This window comes from Balaenoptera physalus (assembly GCF_965194825.1).
Source record: "Balaenoptera physalus genome assembly, chromosome: 2".
NCBI classification, from domain to species: Eukaryota; Metazoa; Chordata; class Mammalia; order Artiodactyla; family Balaenopteridae; genus Balaenoptera; species Balaenoptera physalus.
In genome coordinates this window covers 13,311,932-13,336,812 of record NC_138883.1, presented here as the reverse complement: position 1 = coordinate 13,336,812, position 24,881 = coordinate 13,311,932, and the positions used below count along the sequence as shown (strand labels likewise).

The window sequence follows — 24,881 nt, the reverse complement described above, 5'->3', positions numbered from 1 at the left end:
TTAAAGTGCTGGCTAGGAAAGATGCTTGAGAGTCAGTGGGATCCGACAGAAATCAGGGAAGCACAGCTTCTGAGGGCAAACCAGACAGAGAAGGGGAGGCACCCTTGGAAACAGGGCAGTGAAGGGAAAGGGGACAAGAGGGGGAAAATTAAGGATGCCACAGAAACAAAAGAGAAACAAGAGCTATCCCACCCCTTCCCCTAACACCATCCAAAAAGCACAGAGGAGGGTGCCATGGAATTCTCTAAGAAGGGAATGAACAGATGCAAGAAAGCAAAAAGCAGGCCACAGACACAGAAAACTACTGTTAAAAAAAACCCAGAAAATGCTAATAAAAGCATTTCAGCTGATAAACCCTTCCCCTTCCAAAAGAAAAGCCACAAAGCTGAAGAAAACAGTAACACAACACTCCGAACTGAATTAAAATCTTCACACAAGCATTTGAAATATGGAAAACAAAACAAAACAAAACAGTCCTGAGGCAGAAATACAAAAACTAAGAACAGAAATGAGCAAACAAACAACAACCAAAAAAGGAAGAAAGGAAACAAGAGTTGACTGAACTCAGAAAAGAAACAGAAACGAAAGTACACAGACATTTTTCAAATAGACTGTGAGGGGTGCATCCCCCAACAATGAATCCCAGGAAAAGGAGAGGAACTTATTGGCAAAGGGATGGGTACATTCATGGCACAACTTGTAGACTAGAGAACTCTCAACAACCCCTACGGGCTGGCAGGTAGGGCCAGCTCACTGAGGACTTTGACAGACAAGCTACCTAAGGCCTATTGATTTCACCTTCAAAGGTGGAGAGGCAGTATAATCAAGGACGAAGAGAACCTGTTTTGGATTCAGATGAACTCAGTTTAGAACTCAAGTTCTACCATTTACTAAAGCTGTGGTGAGCAATTATTTTTACCACTGTAAGCCCCTTATTTGTAATCTGTGATTGGGTGGGTGGGTGGGTGAGTGGGTGCATGAACAGTAGGTAGGCAGATGGATGGATGGATGGACAGACACATACACACACAACAACAACAACAGTTGTACCTGTCTGAGCCTGAGTTCCTCCCAAAAGCAGAGAATCAGAAAAGGACCTGTAAATAGGTAATTTCATTGGAAAGAGAAGGACCAAGGAGGCTGAAACTGGAAAGGAGCAGGAGTCAATACAAGTGTACCTTATTGAGACGCTCACTGCTCTGGGCAACTGGAGCTCAATCTTGCCAAGACTCTCTGAGGAATGATTGGAAAGCTCTTAGAACTGTCTGTGCAAAGACAGGGAAAAGCATTTCTCCACTGGCTCCTGCCCCCTCTGGTTAAGGGCTGCCCTAGGGGGAGCATTAACTTCCAGGCACTTCCAGGCTGAACAAGCCTCTGTGCCCTCCTACCTGTATCTCCTGCTGGGTGGACCTTGGAGAAGCCCTGGAGCAGAAAGGAAAAGATGTATACTTGAGGAAAAGTGAGTACACTTGAGGTAAGACACTGTTGCGGCAAAGTGAGTCAAGGCCTGCATGGAAGAGTATGAAGATGATGTGAGGTGGCGCTTCAGAGGCAACTGATAGAGTGCAGCTCAAATCCCCTCCTGCTTCCATTAAATGTAAATCAGTCATTGAATATACATGTATCAAATCATCACTGTACACCTTAAACTTACACAATGTTATATGTCAGTATATCTCAATAAAGCTGGAAAATAAATAAATCGGTCATTGAGTTTTTTTTTTTACTTTGTTATTTTATTTTACTTTTTTATACAGCAGGTTCTTATTAGTTATGTATTTTATACATATTAGTGTATATATGTCAACCCCGATCTCCCAATTGGTCATTGAGTCTTAAAGGATGAACTAATGTTGCTACTACTTAATAGTGACAGGGAGGAGCTTATCTTGAACTCAAGGGCTTTACTAGGATTTTTCTTGTTACTTCCGACCTAGTGAACAATGCTCAAGAGGCATCTGCAGCAACGATAGTCCAACAACGGCAAGGCAACTGAAGGCTAAGATCCATCAGACATTAAGGTCTAAATCATACAAGACAAGTAACATCCTGGTTGGTGGTCCATTTTTCTGGCCCCATGACCTATTAGCCATCACCCCAGAGCTCAGTGGGTCAGGGCACCCTGAATGCCACTCTGGCCCATGATGGTAATGACATCCACCTTGCCCCTGATGGTAAGTAACACGATGTGGCCTCTGTTATTCCACAACCCTATCATTTCTATGGATACTAGGGAACCCAGTTCCATGAAAGCATTTCCTATCAACCTCAGCCAGTTTCCCTTCAACAGGGCATTCTGTATTACCTTAGAGAATGAGACGTTTTCTTTGGACCCTCCTAAGGAACATGGTCTGAAAGTGTGTTCTCCAGTCTCACATGATAAATCCGCTCTAATATCCTCTTGAGACTTCTGACCTAAATACTCTGCCAAAGCAGTTCTTGCATATTTATCTACTTTATTGTAGGTCATATTCATGTCCAAGCTTCAAGAAACCATCCCAGCAGTATATTAGGAGGAGTGTTACCAGGGTATTAAATCCTGAGTTATGAATACTGGTCCTATATTAATAAATTCTCCCCTATCCAGTCTTATTATTCTGCCACTCCTGGTCCAAAACCTTCAAGATCCACACCCCTCCAACCCCCTGCATGCTCCTCCTGTTCCCATCAGTACATATTAGCCAGGACCTGGAATTACTTGCCTGAGTATTTTCTCCCTGATTAGATTATGCTGAGATTGCGTCTAGTTATTGTTCTGGAGGCAACAGGGATAAGGGATGGGACATGTTCTAAGGAGAACGTGCATGATCTTGAGAGGCATCCACCTCAGTGGGCTCTTTGCATGGTCTCCAAACAAGAGAAGGCTGTTCTCTTCTAACATTGACTCTGCCTGTCCAGATGATTCAGGGAAATTCAGGGGTTCAAGATTCTCAGGCTTATCCACCCAGATGTTCCCACATGAGATCTTAGGGTCCTACTCATTGGGGCACTGACTTTGGCCCTGAATACCTATCAAGAGTGTAGAGGAGAGGCAGAACCACTATGAACCATGCGTAACTTATATAGTGGTTTGACCTCACACAGGTATGGGAGGTAAACAGTCTATGTAAGACTGTTGCTTCTGCGTCTAGAGCTGAGCCTGAAGACATCAGGGCAGGCAGTTGGAAAGGAGAGATGGATATGAGGTGGAATGGAGCAAAGAGAAACTGGAATCCCAAAGACAAGCTGGAACCCATGAAACCAAATAAGAACCCATGTCTGTCTCTCACTACCTATGTGCCTCCAACTTTGATGACGCAGGTAACTGCAGAAAAGCTCCACACACTGGCCCAGGATTCTAAGAAGCTGATGGAGGTGATCCAACAGGAGCTAAAGGAGCTGCAAGCCTGGCTAGAGCTACACGCCTGGCTAAAGCGCTACGCCAACAATATGACACAGCAGATCAACACAATGTGTGCGAGTCTAGTACCAACCTTCATATGTAAAAGAAATACGGCTGCTGCTTCGCTTCCGCATTTAAATCTCCCTCAAAATGTCCAGAGCCCAGAAGGGAGTTCAGGGAAATGCAATTCCAGTGTAGCTCAACTGACGCAGTATAAACAAAGCCAAAGAAGGTATAGAGCTCTACCGCCCTTAGGACAAAAGCCTGGGCCTGCTTTTTTAGCATCATCTGTCCTATGGCTGCAGGCGATGAGGAGCTTCTCAAATGCTGCCACAGAGGCCCTCTTCTCCCAGCGTGCCCTGCATTGATGACTAGCTGACCTAAGGCTGCCGTTTTCTTGTTTTCAAGGTTTCCAAAGGTAAAATAGGTCAGTCAACTTCAGTCTTTCCAATTACCAGTCCCCATACCACTCAAGTCCCAGAGCCATGGCATAACCCAACACTTACCTTCTACACGGTGCTAGTCCAAATCCCAATGCCCTGCAGTGGGGGTCTTAGAAACTGTTCTGTCACACATGCCGAGGTTCTCACCGCCCACTACTGCCAGCAATGTGTCTTTGTTGCAGTCTCACCCGTAGGTGATCCACTCCAATGTCCCATCCAAGGTATGCTTTCTAGAGCCACTATAGATGCTGCCTTAGCCAGGACTCACGTGCAAGTGGTTCATTTGGAAGGTAATCCCAGTGAGAAGGAGTGAGGAAGAACTCAGGAGAGTGAAAGAGAGAAAAAGAAAAAGCCGATACAAGGATGCATTATCAACTCAATCTAATGTGGACCTTTTGAGGAACTTATGGGATGCCTCTCAGAATTCTCCACTTTAGGATCAATACAGAGAAGCATTTAGAGTCGTCCCTTGGTGTTCACAGGGGAATTGGTCCCAGGAGCCATCTCCTCCACCAAAATCATCTGAGGATGCTCAAGCCCCTTACATAAAATGGTGTAGTATTTGCATATAACCTACACAATCCTCCTGTATACTTTTCTTTTAACATCTTTATTGGAGTATAATTGCTTTACAATGTTGTGTTAGTTTCTGCTGTACAACGAAGTGAATCAACTACATGCATACATATATCCCGATATCCCCTCCCTCTTGCATCTCCCTCCCACCCTCCCTATCCCACCCCTCTAGGTGGTCACAAAGCACTGGCTGATCTCCCTGTGCTAGGCAGCTGCTTCCCACTAGCTATCTGTTTTACATTTGGTAGTGTGTATATGTCAATGCTACTCTCACTTTGTCCCAGCTTATACTTCCCCCTCCACGTGTCCTCAAGCCCGTTCTCTACGTCTGCATCTTTATTCCTGTCCTGCCCTTAGGTTCATCAGAACCATTTTTTTTTGATTCCATATATATGTGTTAGCATATGGTATTTGTTTTTCTCTTTCTGACTTACTTCACTCCGTATGACAGACTCTAGCTCCATCCAGCTCACTACAAATAACTCAATTTCGTTTCTTTTTATGGCTGAATAATATTCCATTGTATATATGTGCCACATCTTCTTTACCCATTCATCTGTCAATTGACACTTAGGTTGCTTCCATGTCTTGGCTATTGTAAATAGTGTTGCAATGAATGCTGTGGTACATGACTCTTTTTGAATTATGGTTTTCTCAGGGTATATGCCCAGTGGTGGGATTGCTGGGTCATATGGTAAATCTATTTTTAGTTTTTTAAAGAACCTCCCTACTGTTCTCCATAGTGGCTGTATCAATTTACATTCCCACAAAGAGTGCAAGAGGGTTCCCTCTTCTCCATACCCTCTCCAGCATTTATCGTTTGTAGATTTTTTGATGATGGCCTTTCTGACCGGTGTGAGGGGATACCTCATTGTAGTTTTGATTTGCATTTCTCTAATGATTAGTGATGTTGAGCATCCTTTCATGTGTTTGTTGGCAATCTGTATATCTTCTTTGGAGAAATGTCTATTTAGGTCTTCTGCCCATTTTTGGATTGCGTTGTTTGTTTTTTTGATATTCAGCTGCATGAGCTGCTTGTATATTTTGGAGATTAATCCTTTGTCAGTTGCTTCGTTTGCAAATATTTTCTCCCATTCTGAGGGCTGTCTTTTCATCTTGTTTATGGTTTCCTTTGCTGTGCAAAAGCTTTGAAGTTTCATTAGGTCCCATTTGTTTATTTCTGTTTTTATTTCCATTTCTCTAGGAGGTGGGTCAACAAGGATCTTGCTGTGATTTATGTCAAAGAGTGTTCTTCCTATGTTTTCCTCTAAGAGTTTTATAGTGTCTGGCCTTACATTTAGGTCTTTAATCCACTTTGAGTTTATTTTTGTGTATGGTGTTAGGAAGTGTTCTAATTTCATTCTTTTACATGTAGCTGTACAGTTTTCCCAGCACCACTTATTGAAGTGGATGTCTTTTGTCCATTGTATACTCTTGCCTCCTTTATCAAAGATAAGGTGACCATATGTGCGTGGGTTTATCTCTGGGCTTTCTATCCTGTTCCATTGATCTATATTTCTGTTTTTGTGCCAGTACCATACTGTCTTGATTACTGTAGCTTTGTAGTATAGTCTGAAGTCTGGAAGCCTGATTCCTCCAGCTCCATTTTTCTTTCTCAAGATCGCTTTGGCTATTCGGGGTCTTTTGTGTTTCCATACAAACTGTGAAATTTTTTGTTCTAGTTCTGTGAAAAATGCAATTGGTAGTTTGATAGGGATTGCATTGAATCTGTAGATTGCTTTGGGTAGTAGAGTCATTTTCACAATGTTAATTCTTCCAATCCAAGAACATGGTATATCTCTCCATCTGTTTGTATCGTCTTTAATTTCTTTCATCAGTGTCTTATAGTTTTCTGTATACAGGTCTTCTGTCTCCATATGTAGGTTTATTCCTAGGTATTTTATTCTTTTTGTTGCAATGGTGAATGGGAGTGTTTCCTTAATTTCTCTTTCAGATTTTTCATCATTAGTGTATAGGAATGCAAGAGAGTTCTGTACATTAATTTTGCATCCTGCTACTCTACCAAAATCATTGATTAGTTCTAGTAGTTTTCTGGTAGCATCTTTAGGATTCTCTATGTATACTATCATGTCATCTGCAAACAGTGACAGTTTTACTTCTCCTTTTCTGATTTGGATTCCTTTTATTTCTTTTTCTTCTCTGATTGCTGTGGCTAAAACTTCCAAAACTATGTTGAATAACAGTGGTGAGAGTGGGTAACCTTGTCTTGTTCCTGATCTTAGAGGAAATGGTTTCAGTTTGTCACCACTGAGAACAGTGTTGGCTGTGGGTTTGTCATATATGGCCTTTATTATGTTGAGGTAGGTTCCCTCTATGCCCACTTTCTGGAGAGTTTTTACCATAAATGGGTGTTGAATTTTGTCAAAAGCTTTTTCTGCATCTATTGAGATTATCATATGGTTTTTATCCTTCAAGTTGTTAATATGGTGTATCACATTGATTGATTTGCGTATATTGAAGAATCCTTGCATTCCTGGGATAAACCCCACTTGATCATGGTGTATGATCCATTTAATGTGCTGTTGGATTCTGTTTGCTAGTATTTTGTCGAGGATTTCTGCATCTATGTTTATCAGTGATACTGGCCTGTAGTTTTGTGTGTGTGTGTGTGTGACATCTTTGGTTTTGGTATCATGGTGATGGTGGCCTCGTGGAATGAGTTTGGGAGTGTTCCTCCCTCTGCTATATTTTGGAAGAGTTTGAGAAGGATAGGTGTTAACTCTTCTCTAAATGCTTGATAGAATTTGCCTGTGAAGCCATCTGGTCCTGGGCTTTTGTTTGTTGGAAGATTTTTAATCACAGTTTCAATTTCAGTGTTTGTGATTGGTCTGTTTATATTTTCTATTTCTTCCTAGTTCAGTCGCAGAAGGTTGTGCTTTTCTAATAATTTGTCCATTTCTTCCAGGTTGTCCATTTTATTGGCATATAGCTGCTTGTAGTAATCTCTCATGATCCTTTGTATTTCTGCAGTGTCAGTTGTTACTTCTCCTTTTTCATTTCTAATTCTGTTGATTTGAGTCTTCTCCCTTTTTTTCTTGATGAGTCTGGCTAACGGTTTATCAATTTTGTTTATCTTCTCAAAGAACCTGCTTTTAGTTTTACTGATCTTTGCTATTGTTTCCTTCATTTCTTTTTCATTTATTTCTGATCTTATCTTTATGATTTCTTTCCTTCTGCTAACTCTGGGGTTTTTTTGTTCTTCTTTCTCTAATTGCTTTAGGTGTAAGGTTAGGTTGTTTATTTGAGATGTTTCTTGTTTCTTGAGGTAGGATTGTATTGCTATAAACTTCCCTCTTAGAACTGCTTTTGCTGCATCCCATAGCTTTTGGGTCATTGTGTTTTCATTGTCTTTTGTTTCTAGGTATTTTTTGATTTCCTCTTTGATCTCTGGGTTATTTAGTAGTGTACTGTTTAGCCTCCATGTGTTTGTATTTTTTACAGTTTTTTTTCCCTGTAATTGGTATCTAGTCTCATAGCATTGTGGTCAGAAAAGATACTTGATACGATTTCAATTTTCTTAAATTTACCAAGGCTTGATTTGTGACCCAAGATATGGTCTATCCTGGAGAATGTTCCATAAGCACTTGAGAAGAAAGTGTGTTCTGTTGTTTTTGGATGGAATGTCCTATAAATATCAATTAAGTCCATCTTGTTTAATGTATCATTTAAAGCTTGTGTTTCCTTATTTATATTCATTTTGGATGATCTGTCCATCAGTGAAAGTGGGGTGTTAAAGTCCCCTACTATTATTGTGTTACTGTCAATTTCCCCTTTTATGGCTGTTAGCATTTGCCTTATGTATTGAGGTGCTCCTATGTTGGGTGCATAAATATTTACCATTGTTATATCTTCTTCCTGGATCGATCCCTTGATCATTATGTAGTGTCCTCCTTTGTCTCTTGTAATAGTCTTTATTTTAAAGTCTATTTTGTCTGATATGAGAATTGCTACTCCAGCTTTCTTTTGATTTCCATTGGCATGGAATATCCTTTTCCATCCCCTCACTTTCAGTCTGTATGTGTCCCTAGGTCTGAAGTGGGTCTCTTGTAGACAGCATATATATGGGTCTTGTTTCTGTACCAATTCAGCTAGTCTTTGTCTTTTGGTTGGAGCATTTAATCCATTTACATTTAAGGTAATTATCATTATGTATGTTCCTATTACCATTTTCTTAATTGTTTTGGGTTTGTTTTTGTAGGTCTTTTCCTTCTCTTGTGTTTCCCGCCTAGAGAAGTTCCTTTAGCATTTGTTGTAAAGCTCGTTTGGTGGTGCTGAATTCTCTTAACTTTTGCTTGTCTGTAAAGGTTTTAATCTCTCCGTCGAATCTGAATGAGATCCTTGCTGGGTAGAGTAATCTTGGTTGTAGGTTTTTCCCTTTCATCACTTTAAATATGTCCTGCCACTCCCTTCTGGCTTGCAGAGTTTCTGCTGAAAGATCAGCTGTTATCCTTATGGGGATTCCCTTGTATGTTATTTGTTGCTTTTCCCTTGCTGCTTTTAATATTTTTTCTTTGTATTTGATTTTTGATAGTTTTATTAGTATGTGTCTCGGCATGTTTTTCTTTGGGTTTATCCTGTATGGGACTCTCTGCGCTTCCTGGACTTGATTGGCTATTTCCTTTTCCATGTTAGGGAAGTTTTCAACTATAATCTCTTCAAATATTTTCTCAGACCCTTTCTTTTTCTCTTCTTCTTCTGGGACCCCTATAATTCGAATGTTGGTGCCTTTAATATTGTCCCAGAGGTCTCTGAGACTGTCCTCAATTCTTTTCATTCTTTTTTCTTTATCCTGCTCCCTGGCAGTTATTTCTACCATTTTATCTTCCAGCTCACTTATCCATTTTTCTGCCTCAGTGATTCTGCTATTGATTCCTTCCAGATTATTTTTAATTTCAGTTATTCTGTTGTTCATAACTGTTTGTTTGCTCTTTAGTTCTCCTAGATCCTTGTTAAATGTTTCTTGTATTTTCTCTATTCTGTTTCCAAGATTATGGATCATCTTTACTATCATTACTCTGAATTCTTTTTCAGGTAGGTTGCCTATTTCGTCTTCATTTATTTGGTCTTGTAGGTTTTTACCTTGCTCCTTTGTCTGTAACATATATTTTTGTCATTTCTTTTTTTTTTTTCTTGATGGGTGGGGCTGTATTCCTGTCTTACTGGTTGTTTGGTCTGAGGCGTCCAGCACTGGAGTTTGCAGGCAGTTGGATAGAGCCAGGTCTTGGTGCTGAAATTAGGGCCTCTGGGAGGCCTCACTCCGATTAACAGTCCCTGGGGTCTGAGGTTCTCTCTTAGTCCAGCGGTTTGGACTCAGAGCTCCCACCACAGGAGCTCGGGCCTGACCTCCGGCCTGGGAACCAAGATCCCGCAAGCTGGTCATGGTAGCTAGGGTCCTGGCAGGATTAAAACCTGCAAAGTTGGAGGAAAAAGCACCCTTCAACATGAGAGTATGTGGTTCCTGAGGGCTACCCAGATGTCTTACGTTCAGTAGGCAGTTGGGCGTAACTGATAAGGAACTCAAGAAAGAGACATAAGCTGAAAATAGAGACTTGGATGGTAGTTCAAGCCATGATATTTGATTTCCCAGGAAGAGTATATGCAGAGTTAGAGGAAAAGAGGGCTGACAACAGATTACCAATATGTAAGAGACAAGTAGAGGGATGGAGGCCAGTGAAAGAGGGAGATGCGGCACTCAGTGACAGAGCAGAGCCAGGAGGAGGAGCACAGTATCACTGGGTAAGGGAAGGGCAGAGCCCAGGCTCAAGCGCCAACCACTCTAAAGGGGTTAAGTAAGATTAAGCAGAGACATTTCTACCAGATTATGAGAACCGGGAGACATTAGTAACTTTAAAGAGAACACTTTTGGCGGGGAGATTGAGTTGGAAGCCTGATGGTACAGCACATCAAAGAGTGAACGGAAGATAAAGAAGCAGAAACAGCTGGTATAAACTGCTCTCTCAACATCTGGTGGGAAAGGGAATGATAGCAAAAACTAGAGAGCCACGGAGGATTTTTTTTTTTTTAACAAGATGGTTCAACTGTGTTTGTGGGAAGAGGAGCCTGAGGATCAGGGAAAGAGGGGAAAAAATAGAGTGAGTTCTCTGAAGATTCAAAAAGAGGTGTGAGAGCACAATATGACTCAATCATCTTCATTTAACATGCCTGGATTTGTTCTTCACATACCAACTAGGAAATACGTAGTTAGCATCTAATTTACTGGGACCAAACCAATGAAGTTGTAAAATAACTTTTCTTGTAAAACCTTGCCTTTTCTTACTCAACGATGCAAAAACATAAGCATCTTGGACTAATTTAGTTTCAGTCAAAAGGTGACAATTGTATGCAGTGAGAAAAAAATCTTTCTCTGCTATTTCAGTTCTTTTTTCCCTTTTTGTCAGGGAGAAATAATTTATAAAACACTTTACCAGATAAACTCTCATTTGGGGGTGTCCAGCATTGTACTGACAGCACATACACAACTCTGAAATCTAAAATCTTTAACCCCTGTCTGCAGGGTCCAGTTAGCCCCATCCTGAGGACTACGTGAGACCTTGAAACTAAGCTAAGTAGCTAGCACATTAGGTTCCTTTTAACTGCCCTGTGGTAAGCTATTCTGAAGCTGTTTAGATTTGTGGTTGGGCCTCAAACCATGTCTCTGGACAACATTCTGCTGGAGGCAGAACAAAGTTATATTTAATATCCGTGTACTTTAAAACAATGCTGCCCACTTTTTCTCTTATTGCTGGGGTCACTTGCCCTTAAGACTCACTGTACTTTCAGTGTATAAAACAGCAGTGTTTACTTATCCAATTGATTCTGCAATTACATGATTGAGCCAATATGAAAACTGAGTCAATAAGAAAAGAAATGCTTATAAAGCAGTAACAAACAGCCTTTTTTTCCAATACATGTACCAAATAAATTTAACTAGGAAGAAGAACTGAACTAAATATAAAACACTTCAAAAAGAAGAAAAAGAACATTATGCTTACTAAGAATTTTGGCATGATCCAGAGAACATGTTCAGGGAATGACCTCTGTGGAAAGCATGGAAGCATTTCAATGGCTATGCCTGAAAACCTCTTTCTGTACGTTGTTCTACAACATTCTACCATAAACTTTCATCTTATAGTACGTGAATTCTGTGTTGGGACTTCCCTGGTGGTCCAGTGGGTAAGACTCCGTGCTCCCAATGCAGGAGGCCGGGGTTGGATCCCCAGTCGGGGAACTAGATCCCGCATGTATGCCGCAACAAAGATCCCACGTGCTGCAACTAAGACCTGGTGCAGCCAAAATAAATTAATTAATTAAATATTGAATTCTGTGTCAATTTTTTGTGTTTTTCTGTATCTAAAAAAATTTTAAAGACCAGAATAACACTTTTTTAAAACAATGAAGCTATTTTTCTCTTCTTGAATAAAGAATTGCCTTTCTTCACAATTCAGAGAAGAAACAAAAAATCCATGTGCTCAAAACTCCCGCATCTTCCTGCCACCAAATCTACAAATGCACCTGTATCTGCCCTCTCTTCCCTATCATAATAGAAGCAATGGGCCTTCTCCTAGCAGAGGCCAATTGCTCCCCTCCGATCCCCATGTCACCCTTCTCAGGGACCTTGGTGCCCTCAGCTATCCCCCCTTGTTTTGTATTTTCAGTATCTCTCTTTCTGTTTCTCCCTCTCTCTCTTTCTCTGTAATGGATTCACACACTAAATGTGTTCTAGCATCACTCATCTTAAAATAACAAAAAATAACCCTCCCCCTGAACCACACATTCCCCTCTGGCTAAGTCTCTCTCTTTAATCCCCTCCGGAACGAAGCCTCTCAAAACTTTTCACTTGCATCCACTCCTCAACCCATTCCAATCTGGCCTCTCCCACCAAATCTCCACTAAAATCGCTCTTGATAAGGTCATTAGCTGCTCAGTCAGATCTGACACATACCCCTTGAAGCACTTTTTCCTCCTTGCCTTCCCCAACACCACAACTTTCCTAGGTTTTCTTCTGTTTTTTTTTTTCCTGGCTGTTCCTCCTCTGTATTCTTTCTCAGCAACTCCTTTCCAATCCGTCCTCTACATTTTGGAGTTTTCAGGGCCCAGTTCTGAGTCCTCTTCCTTTTTCCATTTGACAATTTCTCCTAAGATGATCTCTCTACACCTGGGCTTTAAAAGTCATCTAAATGCCAGTGATGCTAGAATTTTTACCTGCAGCCCAGACATCTTTTCTGAGCTCCAGACCCATGTCCCACTGATGAATGAAAGCACAATAGTTTAGATGAGCCTGGGGGCCAGACCACTTGGGCTTCAAAACTAGTCCTTCTACTTACTTCCGGGGTAATCCTGTGCAAGTTGGTGACCTTTACAGTTTCCCCATCTGTAAAATTGGAATAATAATAACAGTACTTACTTCATAAGTTATTGTGTGGATTAAGTGAGTTGATAAAAGCACCTATTGATCCTTTGTAGCACATAGCAAGGTTTCATTACCATGATTACTATTACCATATGTGTCCATTAGAATATGTCAAAGGTATCTCAAAACTTGACGTGTATACAACTGGGTCCTATCTTTTCTGCCCACTCCAAATGCAACTCCCCTGGTTCACCATCTGTGAGTTCTAAGGCAGAATTCTAAGATGACCCCAATGACCCTTTGCATGACCTCCTTCCCTTGAGTGACTGAATAAGATGAAATATCACTCTTAGGATAAAGGGATTTTGTTGTAGATGTAATTAAGGTCCCAACTCAGTTGACCTCATGATGGGAAGATTGTCTAGGTAGTCTGACCTAATCACATGAAGCCCAGAGAAGATCTGGAAGTCAGAGAGTCAAAGCACGAGAAGCATGTGACACACCTTTGATGCCTGAAGATGGAGGGGCCAAATGAGAAGGAATGCAGATGGCCTCTACCAGCCAACAGAGGCCCCCGGCCGACAGCCATCGAGGAAACTGAGACCTCAGACCAATGACTACAGGAACGCAAATCTGGCAACTACAGCAATGAGCTTAGAAGTGGACTTTCACCCAAAGCCTCCAGACAAGCACTCTGTCTGGCTACCATCTTAATTTCAGCCATGCCATGGAAAATTTTAACTTACCAAATTGTGAGCTGATAAATGGGTGCTATTACAAGCCACTAAGTTTGTGGTGATTTGTTATGTGGCCATTGAAAATTAATACACCATTTGAACAAATGGTACCTTCAAACATATGTTTGTTCCAGCTTGAAAATCCCATATCACTACCACACCAAGTTCTGCTGATTCTATCTCCTAAATATATCTCAAACATATTCATGATTCTTAATCTCTGATTGTTACCCAAACTTGTATATTCCATCTGAACTTCAGCAATAGCCTCCTAACTGGTCTCCCTTCAGACAATCTTTCCTTCCATCCTCCTCACAGCAAGGGAGTCATTTTTTACAGTACAAAACTAATCTCTGAAAAATCCTTTAACAGCTTCACACTGCACTCAGGATAATGCCTGAATGCCTTATTATCACCTACAGAACCCTGCACAAACAGCCCTGGCTACCTTCTCAGCCCCATTTCCTGTGACTTTCCTGCTTGGACACGATGCTCAAGCCACAAAGGCCTTTCTTCCAGTAACCCCAGTGTGCCAAGCCATTTCCCACTTCAGGGCCATCTGTGTTACTTCCTTTGTCAGAAATGCTTAACTGTCCCCCCTACTCTTCACCCCATGATAGCCAGGGCCTCAGCTTGAACATTCCCACTTCCCTCACCCCTCCCCTGAGGCCTGGCCACCCTGTTAGACTTTCTCATAGAACCTGTACTTCTTCACCGTTTATCACAATTGCAATCATATGGTTAGTTGCATGATTATGTATTTAAGGTCTTTCTCTTAGGTATAGTTCAATGAAGGTAGAAGCCATGTCTAACTTGTTCCCTGCTAAAACCCAGCATCTGCTATGGTGCCAGGCACACAGTGTCAACAAATGCTTAATGGATGAATAAAACCGTGACTGTTTTGCCCAACTTATATATGACAAAATTACGTCAAAGTTACAAGTTTGATTTGTGTGTGCCCATTAGATTTGTCCTACTCTAGCCCTAATTATGATGTTTCCTTACAAACAAAGGACAGTGGTATAAAGGAAAAATGGGCAACTTCATGGGAAAGGGTTAATGCAAATCTACTGCTAAGTATTCATGGCCTCTTAATGCAACACCATTCATTTAGATATGAAGGGCAACATTATCCTTATTACGTATTTTAAACAGTTTTTCCTTTAGGAAAAACATGTAATTCCACTCCAGTATTGAAGTGGTTTGAGGACAGAGTACTTCAGTTGACTGAATTTTCCTATTAATGACGGGATATTCCACTAATGTAGAAAACTGCCTGGTACAAAGACAGCCCTGTGTATGACTTCCACCATCTTGCCAATAAAATTTCTTTTTAAAAGTATGCCTTGATTTTATTGATTTCTCCTTATGTATTTTTTTAAAACTCTAAAATGGTATTAATTAATCAGAGACCTCACTTTTTTTTCTTTTTAGAAGAAATATAAAAATAGCACGAACATCATGACAAAGATTTTATTTAAGCAAAATACTGGGTACAAAGTCAAATATCTTTCCATATTGTCCATCTTACTCATGGTTTGTATCTATGTGTTTGTATATAAATGCATTTAATTATATATTTACCGAATTCCTGTCTTGGCCCAGAAAAGACTTAAGGCAAAATAACTAAAGCATAAGAAAAGAAGAAAGAAAAATAAGAAGAAAGATTAGGGACAGAAAATGACACCAGGAAGAGGCTCAAGATGCATGCCAGACCACAATTTTATGTGGTGTAGGCTTGAGATATGAAGCATTCTAGCCACCAACTTGATAAAAGAGGTCTGCTCCAGAGATCCACTTCACAGCATTCCTATGAAAAACAGAACAGCTGGTCAAAGCAGCTCAGCTAGACTTGGTACTAAGATCGGAAAGGAATGTCTTCTTGGGGATTCCCTAGAGACGACATCATTCTACTTCTACTAAGAATGACATTTGTTACCATTTTCTACTAAATAGTTGTTTAAATGACTAATTGCTTCACATTGTTATCTTATTCAGTTACCCAAGCCTGGGGCAAAATTATCTCCTGGTTCATCCAATCTTAAGCAAGATGTGTTAGTTCCCTATTGCTGCTGTAAAAAATTACATAAACTTCATGGTTTATGAACAACATAAATCTGTCTTATTATAGTTCTAGAGATCAGAAGTCTCAAACCAGGTCTTAAGGAGCTAAAATCAAGTGACAGTAGAGCTGCATTCCTTTTGGACACTCCAGGGGACTATCTGTTCTTCACCGTCTAGAGCCTGCTCACATGCCTTGGCTCATGGCCCCCTTCCAGCAATGGCTTCAGTCCAATCTCTGATGCCACTGTTGCATCTTCCCTCCCTCTATTTCCATTCTCAAAACACCTTCTCTCTGACCTGCTTACCTCCCTCTCATAAGGACCCTGTGATTACATTGGACCCACCTGGATAACTCCCCATCCTTAATCACACCTGCAAGGTCTCTTTGCCATGTACAGAAACATTTACAGGTTAGGACATGGACATCTTGGGGGGAGGAGGTGTATTTTTCGGCCTACCACACAAGACTCTATTTACCTGTTTACAGCTACCTGCAATTTACAAATTGTAATGATGTGTCAGAAAAATAACAATGTAAGGCCAAATTTACATAATAACAGTAAAGCCACAAATGGAAAACTTAATCAAAAGTTTTTTTATTTCAAGAGTTAATCATAGAATTCTTTTAAGTACCAAGTTTACCTTCTTTATTCCAAATAATTTGATATACAAAAGTATTATTTACACAATGTTTTGTCAGCAACACACTAGTTATATAAAAAGAAGCACACCGCCACAAAAACTTGAGTGTGAAATAAATAAAACTGCAATGCCGAGTACTGTGCCCAAAATCGGGAACTTTAACTCCCTATTCTCCCTGCAGTCACAGGGCAGGGTGCCTACTGAGTACTAAAGAAAAAAAAAAAAAAGTGAACTAGCCAGCTCACTCACAACTTCAGGAAGGTATAAAGTCCAGAGAACTTCCTTGACTTTTTGGAGGAACAGATATAGTTGAACCCACGGGGGCACTGCTAGAGACAAACATAATGAGGGCAAGATTCTATTTTAGACCCTATTCATCTTCCCTGAAAAACAAGAGGAATGTAGGAGTGCTCATACCATTGAGGTGCACCAAGATCTGTAAATCACTACAGGAGCTCAAAGGAGAAAACTGTGACAACCCCTCCCACCCACAGCATTTTGAGATTGACATCTCTCAACAGTGTATTTAACTGTGAAGCTTCAGTCAACACATGATGCTATTATGCTAGATTTTCCCTAGAGGAATTTTCACCAAGCATTAGCTTCTTTTTCAGGGGAAGAATTCAATCCTGCCCATCAGATCACTTGTGTCTCCAGGAAGCTGAGGTTTCATGATTTTTTCTTGCTTTGCAGTAGAGGTTAATGTTGGGTCTGATACAACAGTTGACTTGTCACCTGAGAAGCTTCCCCCCACCAACCCCCCGCCCCTGTTATAGACTGCAAACACAAAATATTCTTGAATCCCCCTTGATTTAAGGGCTGAGATGCCACCTACTTTGCCCAAATAGATAATTTTCTTTTCTTTTTTTAATTTATTTATTTATTTATTTTTGGCTGTGTTGGGTCTTTCTTGCTGCACGTGGGCTTTCTCTAGTTGCGGCAAGCGGGGGCTACTCTTCATTACATTGGCGGGCTTCTCATTGCAGTAACTTCTCTTGTTGTGGAGCACGGGCTCTAGGCACATGGGCTTCAGTAGTTGTGTCACGTGAGCTCAGTAGTTGTGGCTCGCAGGCTCTAGAGTGCAGGCTCAGTAGTTGTGGCGCACGGGCTTAGTTGCTCCGTGGCATGTGGGATCTTCCCAGACCAGGGTTCAAACCTGTGTCCCCTGCATGGGCAGGCAGATTCTTAACCACTGCGTCACCAGGGAAGTCCTATATCATTTTCTTAATCTCTAAAACTCATGGTAGAAAGAAGGGATTTTCTTATAAGTCTAGGCTCTAGGGAATTAAGATAGGGTACTATCAAAAACCTATTTATATTTTGACCATCCAAGGTATCCTATAAAGCTAAAGATAGAGCACAAGTTCTGCCTACTCTTCTCAAGGTGAGGAAAGTGTGAAAAAAAGGGAAAAGTACACACACAAACACAATATATATTTATACATGTATAATATAAAAAAGGAGAGCTGCATTGTTCTCACAGATAACTAAGATTGTCACTGAAATTTTTCAAAGTGTCTTTTTCTAGATAATCATTATGTTCCTAAAAAGCTAAGTATAAGTAAAATCATTATAAATGGAATCATATTCAAAGAGCATCAGGGAATTATTTTTCAATGGGATTCAATCATGAATCCTCTGGCAAAACAGAATTATCTTTTAAAGTAAATCAGCACTTCTGACTTTTGTCTATACCAAGATTTCCACAGAAATTCCATTGAAGACCAACTTAATGCTGGTAAGTACTTTGGATATAACTCAGTCCAACACCTTTACTTTATGGATCAGTAAACTTAGGCTCAGAAAGGCAAAATGATTTATCTCAAGTCACACAGCAAGTTTGGGGCAGAGCTAGAAATATAATCCACCCTCAACCTCTGTTAGCCTTTACTTAGAAGACCCTAAGTATGGATGACAGCAATCAAATATGTACGATCTTTAATTGGAGGCAGAAATCAATCAAGCATATTTTGGGGAAACCAGACAGAGACATCACAGAAAAACAAAACTAGAGACAAATACCTCTTATGAATATAGACACAAAAATCCTCTACAAAACACTAGCAAACTGAATCCAGCGTGGTGTATAAAAAGAATTATACACATTACCAAGAGGGATTTATCCCAGGAATACAAGGTTGGCTTAACACTCCAAAATTAATTAATGTAATACACCTTATCAATAAAAACAAACAAAAAAACCATGTGATCATCTCCCTAAATGCAAAAAACAAAATTCGACGCCTTTTCATGATTAAAAACACCCAAACAAATTAGGAAAAGAAGAGAATTTCCTCAATCTAGTAAAGGGTATCTATGAAAAACCCACAGCTAACTTCATACTTAATGGTGAAAGACTAAAGCTTTCCCCCTAAGATCAGGAATAAGACAAGGATGTGTGCTTTCACCAATTCTATTGAATACTGTGCTGAAGGTTCTAGCCAAGACAATTAAGCAAGAAAACTAAATAAAAGTCATACACATTGGAAAGGAAGAAGTAAAACTATCTCTATTTGCAGATGATGTGATCTTGTAAGACATCCAATAAAAAAACATTAGAACTAATATACTAGTTCAGCAAGGTTGCAGGATACAAGATTAATATACAAAAATAAGTTGTATCTCTATATACTTTTAGTGAACGATCCAAAAATTAAACTAAGAAAATAATTATTTTACAATAGCAGCAAAAAGAATAAAATATTTAGGAATAAATTTAACAAAAGAAGTGTAGACATATAGTCTGAAAACTACAAAATGTTGAAAGAAATGAAAGAAGATCTAAATTAATGGAAAAACATTCCATGTTCATAAATCACAAGATTTAATATGCTAAGATGGCAACACTCCCAAAATTGATCTACAGATTTAATGCAATCCCTACCAGAATCATAGTTGGCTTCTTTGCAGAAATATTGACAAGCTAATTCTAAAATTCATATGGAAATTCAAGGGATCCAAAATAGCCAAAACAATTTTGAAAAAGAAGAACAAGGCTGGAAGACTCACAATTCCCAATTTCAAAACTTAGTAAAAAGTTACAGTAGTCAAGACAGTGTGGTGATGGCATAAGGACAGACACAAAAATCAGTGGAATTGAATTGAGAGTCCAAAACTAAATCCATGCATCTATAGTCAATTGATTTTTGACAAGAGTGCTGAGAAAATAAAATGGGAAAAGAATAGCCTTTCAACAAATGAGGCAAAAACCTAAATGTAACAGCTAAAATCATACAACCCTTAGAAGGAAACAGAGATATAAAATCTTTGTGACTTTGAATTAGTCAATGATTTCTTAGATACAATACCAAAAGCAAGAGAAAGAAAAGAAAAAAGAAATAAATTGGACTTCATCAAATTAAAGACTATAGTGCTTCTAAGGTTATCACTGAAAAAAAAAAAAAGGATAATCTACTTTATGGGAGAAAATATTTGTAAACCATATATCTAATAAGGGATCTGTATCTATAATACATAATAATAATAAAAAAGACAAATTAACCAATTAAAAAATGGGCAAAGGATCTGGATAGACATTTCTCCAAATATATACACATGGCCCATGAGTACATGAAAAGATGCCCAACATCATTAGTCATTAGGAAACAAATCAAAACTACAGTTAGATACCACTTCATACTCACTAGGATGGCTATAAGCAAAAAGACCTACAATAACAAGTGATGGTGAGGATGTGGAGAAACTGGAGCCCTTGCTAGTGGGACTGTAAAGCAGTGCAGTCACTTTGGAAAACTTAAGTTAAACATAGACCTACCACGTGATCCAATAATTTTACTCTTAATGTGTACCCAAGAAAAATGAAAACACAGGTCCATGCAGAAACTTGTACACAAATGTACATAGCAGCATTATTCACAACAGCCAAAAGGTTGAAACAACCCAAATGTCAATCAAATGATGAATGGATAAAATACAGTACATCCACACAATGAAATATTATCTGTCAATTTAAAAAATGAAGTGCTGACACGTTACAAATGGATGAATCTTGAAAATACTATGTTTAGTAAAAGAAGCCAGTGATAAAAGATCACATATTATAAAGTTCCATAATAAGAAATGTCCCTAGGCAAATACACAGAAAGCAGAATTAGCAGTTGCCTAGGGTTGGGGATGGGTTGTGGGAATGTGGAGTGACCGATATAAATGGGTAAGACGTTTCATTTTAGGGTGATGGAAAGTTCTAAAATTAGATTGTGGTGATGGTTGTGTAACTATAAAATTTATTGAACTGTACACTTAAAACAAGTGGATTTTATGGTATGTAAATTATATCTCAAAAAAGCTGTTTAACAAAAAAAGACATTGCAGCTTCCACATTCAATCACTTGTTCTGGGGGAGCCAGCTGTCATGTCATGAGGACATTCAAGCAGCCCTATGGAGAGGTCCACATAGCAAGGAACTGAAGCACCTTGCCAACAACATGTGAGTGAGCTGTCTTGGAAGGGAAGCTCCTGCCCCAGACAAGTCTTCAGGTGAACGCAGTCGTGGCCAACATCGTGACTAAAACCTCATGAGAGACCCTGAGTCAGAACCATCAGGCTAAGCAACTCCTTAATTCCTGACCCACAGAAATCATGTTGCTTTAGGCCACTACGTTTTGGCATAATTTGTTGCACAGCAATAGGTAACTAATACCCCTTCCTTGACCCTCTCCTCAGTGTTAGGCTCTCTCTCCTAATGACGGACACCTAAGGAAATGTCTTCCCAGCAACCCTTCCTCTTCTAAGAGTTTAGTTTCCACCCCCCCATCCATATGTTCACCGTAGTAGCTGTCATGTTAGTAGAACATGATCCCATTCCCTGGCCTTAGTTGAACAATCCAAAAGTAGGCACCTTACCAAAGCCAGGCTAATAAAGTCCTTCGCTAATATTTTTGTAACTGAAGCTGATAAAAAGGCAGTGTCTCTCTGGTACCAAGAGCTGTAAGATATAAAACTTGGGGTCTGTCAGCAGCCATGTTCCTTCCCATGTGGAAAAAGGTGAACAGCAGTGGAGAAGAATGAAGCCATCACATAGAGACAAGCAAAGATTCAAGATGGAGAGAGTACAGACAGCATCAGTGTCTGGTTCCAGGGACTCCTGATGCAACTCAGTCCTTTCAGTGGGAAGATCACATGTGTCTTGTAACCCCAGCATATAAAACAGAACTCAGTACCTAAGAGGTAATGAAATATTTATTGAATAAATGAATAAGATAACCCTTCCAATAGTACCCGCTCTTTTTTGTTGCTGTGGTTCAACAGAGTTAGATTTGAAACCTAGAAGTCCTAAACCTCTTCTTCGCTAACTTTATACTCTGTATATCCTTCTATTATTACATTATGACAATATATCCTAATTACTGGTTTACATGGCCTCCTCCCCTACCATCAGAGGGCAAGAAATTTTCTCAGTCATTTTTTGTACCATCAGTACCATTTAGCCTAGAAAACAGAAAGTGTCAAGAAATGTTTAACTGATCTAATCAATCCTTTACTCTTGTGATCTTCAGATTTACATGCAACCAACATCTCCTGAGCGCCTAATCTGTGCCAACCAAACCAACAGTCTCATTCAATTTTCACATTTGGTAGATGAGAGAAGTGAGTGTGAAAGAGTTGAAATGACTTGCCCAAGTCTACATAGCTAGTAACTGGCAGAGCTGGGATTTGGAACTAAGTCTTCCAATTCCATGTCCAGGGATGCCATGCTACTTGGTCTACACTATTGGAACACTTTCCATGTCCTTACATGTAACTTGTTGCCTTTTCACTCATCCTACAGCAGACAATACAATGTTGAGCACAAACGGGCAATCGCCAGCTGCTGACTTGATATGACTATATGCTTGTCCACATTTTGAGAAGCAAGGGACCACATCAGATCAAATTACTTTGGTGCCTATTATAGCATCATGTGCTGACAGGGGTCCAGTTGGCTGCAGATGAGAGAATCTTTCAAGCTATATTTTAACAGTGTTTTTGACCACTATATCCGGTCAGTTGTTCCAGTGTTCAGCAATAAATCAAAGTGACTGTTCATTTCCTTTGACAGTTAACAGTACTAATGAATTCAGTATAATCTCACCATCCATCAGAAAAATTTCTAAAATGCAAACTTGAAGCTGATGATTCACACAGTAGAGAAGGGGAAATAAAGCAGTTCTCATTGTTTTCTACAAAACTAGCATTGTAAAAAAATTTTTAAAAACTAGCGTTGTTTGCAAAATCCAGAAACTGAGCAGTTAGATGACTACTAATAAAGTAGGTTGCTCCTTGGTCATTTAGCAAAAAGCTGCTTGTTGCACCACTGTCAATGGCTGAGGAGCATATGATTTCAAGTAGCTTTTGCTGTACAGAACGAGTCTACATACATAAATCAGTGAATCGTTACGTAAGAAAAGAAAAATTCAAAATTTCCACACCAGAAAACACCTGACACTGAGCCTGGCACAAATCAGATATTAATACTGAATAAATGTTTACTGAATAAATTATTGAATAGCCCTTTGAAAACATCAGTTGTCTATTAAATTGAGAGAGAAAAATCAAACGAGCCAAACATACACAGGTTACGTTAGGAACTCCAAAAAATTATGGAGTAACTGGTTCAAGATACATAACAAATTCACAATGACCAAAAAAAAAAGATTTTAAGCCAATGTTTAAAAATGTTGAAATAAGTAAGCATGCATTTGACATCCCTCTTAAATTAAGTCACCACACTGGCGCTCAGTGTAACGCTAACCAGTAATAACAAAAAAATAAAAGAACGGGTGACAGATCTAACTTTGCAATCTGTTCAAAACAGTAACAAGGTGTACTAGGCACGCACTTGAAACCTGCTATTTAAGCTCTGTGTCTACACAATAAAAGAATATCCCAATATGCCAAAGAAGCTGAATCAAAAGCCTTAATAAACACGAGAACATTTAATAGTTAACAATGAACAATTCATTAAAATGTATTATCTGTTCAGAAGTGCAAAAGGATCTCTAATAGGAGACTGGGCTCCACAAATATAAACCCAACCTATACTGATTAGTCCGAATAAGCATTTTCCAAAATGAACAACCCATGACGAACAACGTAACAAGTATAAAGCCTGGGACGACTCTAGTGATCGCAAACATCAGAACGTGAGCGCTTAAGCTGGCTAGTTAGCCGCTTTTACCTAGAGCTTCAAATTTACTGAGCCTTCTTCTCAAGAGACCTTTGAAAGAAATTTAAGGCCAAGTATAGTATCTCATGATGATTGCAAATAAAGGCACTCAGTTCCTGGAGCCCGCGATCCCTCTTTATGTCACTAGAGACTGGACTCCTGAAAAGGCCGGGGCAAAGCCACCCTTTCATCTTGCACAGGACCGCAGCACCTTAGGGACCCCTCTAGGGAAGCAGAGGAGCGGAGAAGTGAGTCATGCTCCAAAACTAAGCGTCGTTCACCCTACACTGAGGAAGGCGCACCTTTCACCCTAGACAGGATGCAGTGACAGATGTGGCACCTGTGCGGGAAGGGGGCGCAAAGACATCCTCAGAGTCAGTGCCAAGAGGCAGCTGTCGGCTGCTCCGCGGGCCCCAACGCCCCGCGCCCGCCGCTCATTCCCGGGCTGGGGAAAACTTTCCGCCAGCTCCCCTCGGGCGCGCCCCCACCTCCCGGGACCCCCGGGCTCCCGCCCCGTCCGAGAGGCCCCGCCCAGGGCCCGCCCCCCGCGCCCACGGCCCGACCCCGTGCCCCCAGCCCGAGCAGACCCCTGCGTGCCCTCGGGGCGCGCCCCAGCGCCCAGCCCGGCCGGCAGAGGGCGGGGTCGCTCACCCGTCCGCAGCTCGTGCTTGACAGTGAGGAGCTGCTCTCCCCCGGCGCCGCCGTCCCTGCTGGTCCCTGTGGCGCCGCCACCGCCGCTGCCGCCCTCCTCCTCCATCTTCTCCCTTTCCCGATCCCGCGGGGTCCTCCGAGGGGACCCGGGAGACAGCGGACGCCCGGGCCCTCACAGCTCCCGCTGCAGCCCCAGAAGCCGGGGTGCGGCGGCTCCAGAACTCGGACGCCGAGACGAGTAGCTTTCCCGCTCTGGCCGCACGGCTAGCTCCTCCGCCTCCTCCCCCTTCGGCGGGCACCGCTAGTACCGCGCAACCAAACCGCCCCCTGCTCCGCCGCCTCCTCCGTCAAGCTGCTCCGCCCACAGCCAGCAAGGTAGAGGAGCCATTCGAGCCGCCATCGCTTATTGGGCACAGGGCGCGCGCATCTGTCAGCGCCGGCTCCCATTGGACAGTCCTCTCGGACGCGTCACGAACCGCCCCGCCCCGCTCCTCGAGTTGTTGTTGCTTGGCGGGGTGGCAGGAGAGGGAGGAGCGCGACCGCTCCGATTGGTGAGACCGGAGTTCTGCCCCGCCCGTCTCCGCTGGTCCGCACGCGCAGTCAGAATCTTCCTTTCCCTGACATTCCCAGAACAGTCACACCCCTCATTCCCCAGCTTCGATCTGTTAGTAAACAGTGTCTAGTAGTCAGGAGGCGCTCGGGGTCTGTGATTGGCTATTGCCGAAAGAGGCGGGGAGGGCTGATTGGAACGTTTGGTCCGCCAGTCACTGTGGACAGAGGAGGAGCTTAGAAGAAAGCGCTTCTCACGCACGTGTTTGCAGACGTACCTGATGGTCCCAGGCAGCGATCC

At 41.2% G+C, this 24,881-nt stretch overlaps 1 protein-coding gene across 1 annotated transcript in view; it reads right to left on the bottom strand.

Moving 5' to 3' along the window:
- RPS6KA5 (ribosomal protein S6 kinase A5) overlaps nucleotides 1-24,340 on the bottom strand; it is a 183,614-nt gene extending 159,274 nt beyond the window's left edge. The window contains exon 1 of the mRNA XM_082451268.1: nucleotides 24,032-24,340. Coding sequence (XP_082307394.1) covers nucleotides 24,032-24,137 — 106 coding nt within the window. The 5' untranslated portion in view covers nucleotides 24,138-24,340. The remainder of the gene's footprint in view (nucleotides 1-24,031) is intronic.
- Nucleotides 24,341-24,881: the final 541 nt, after the last annotated feature.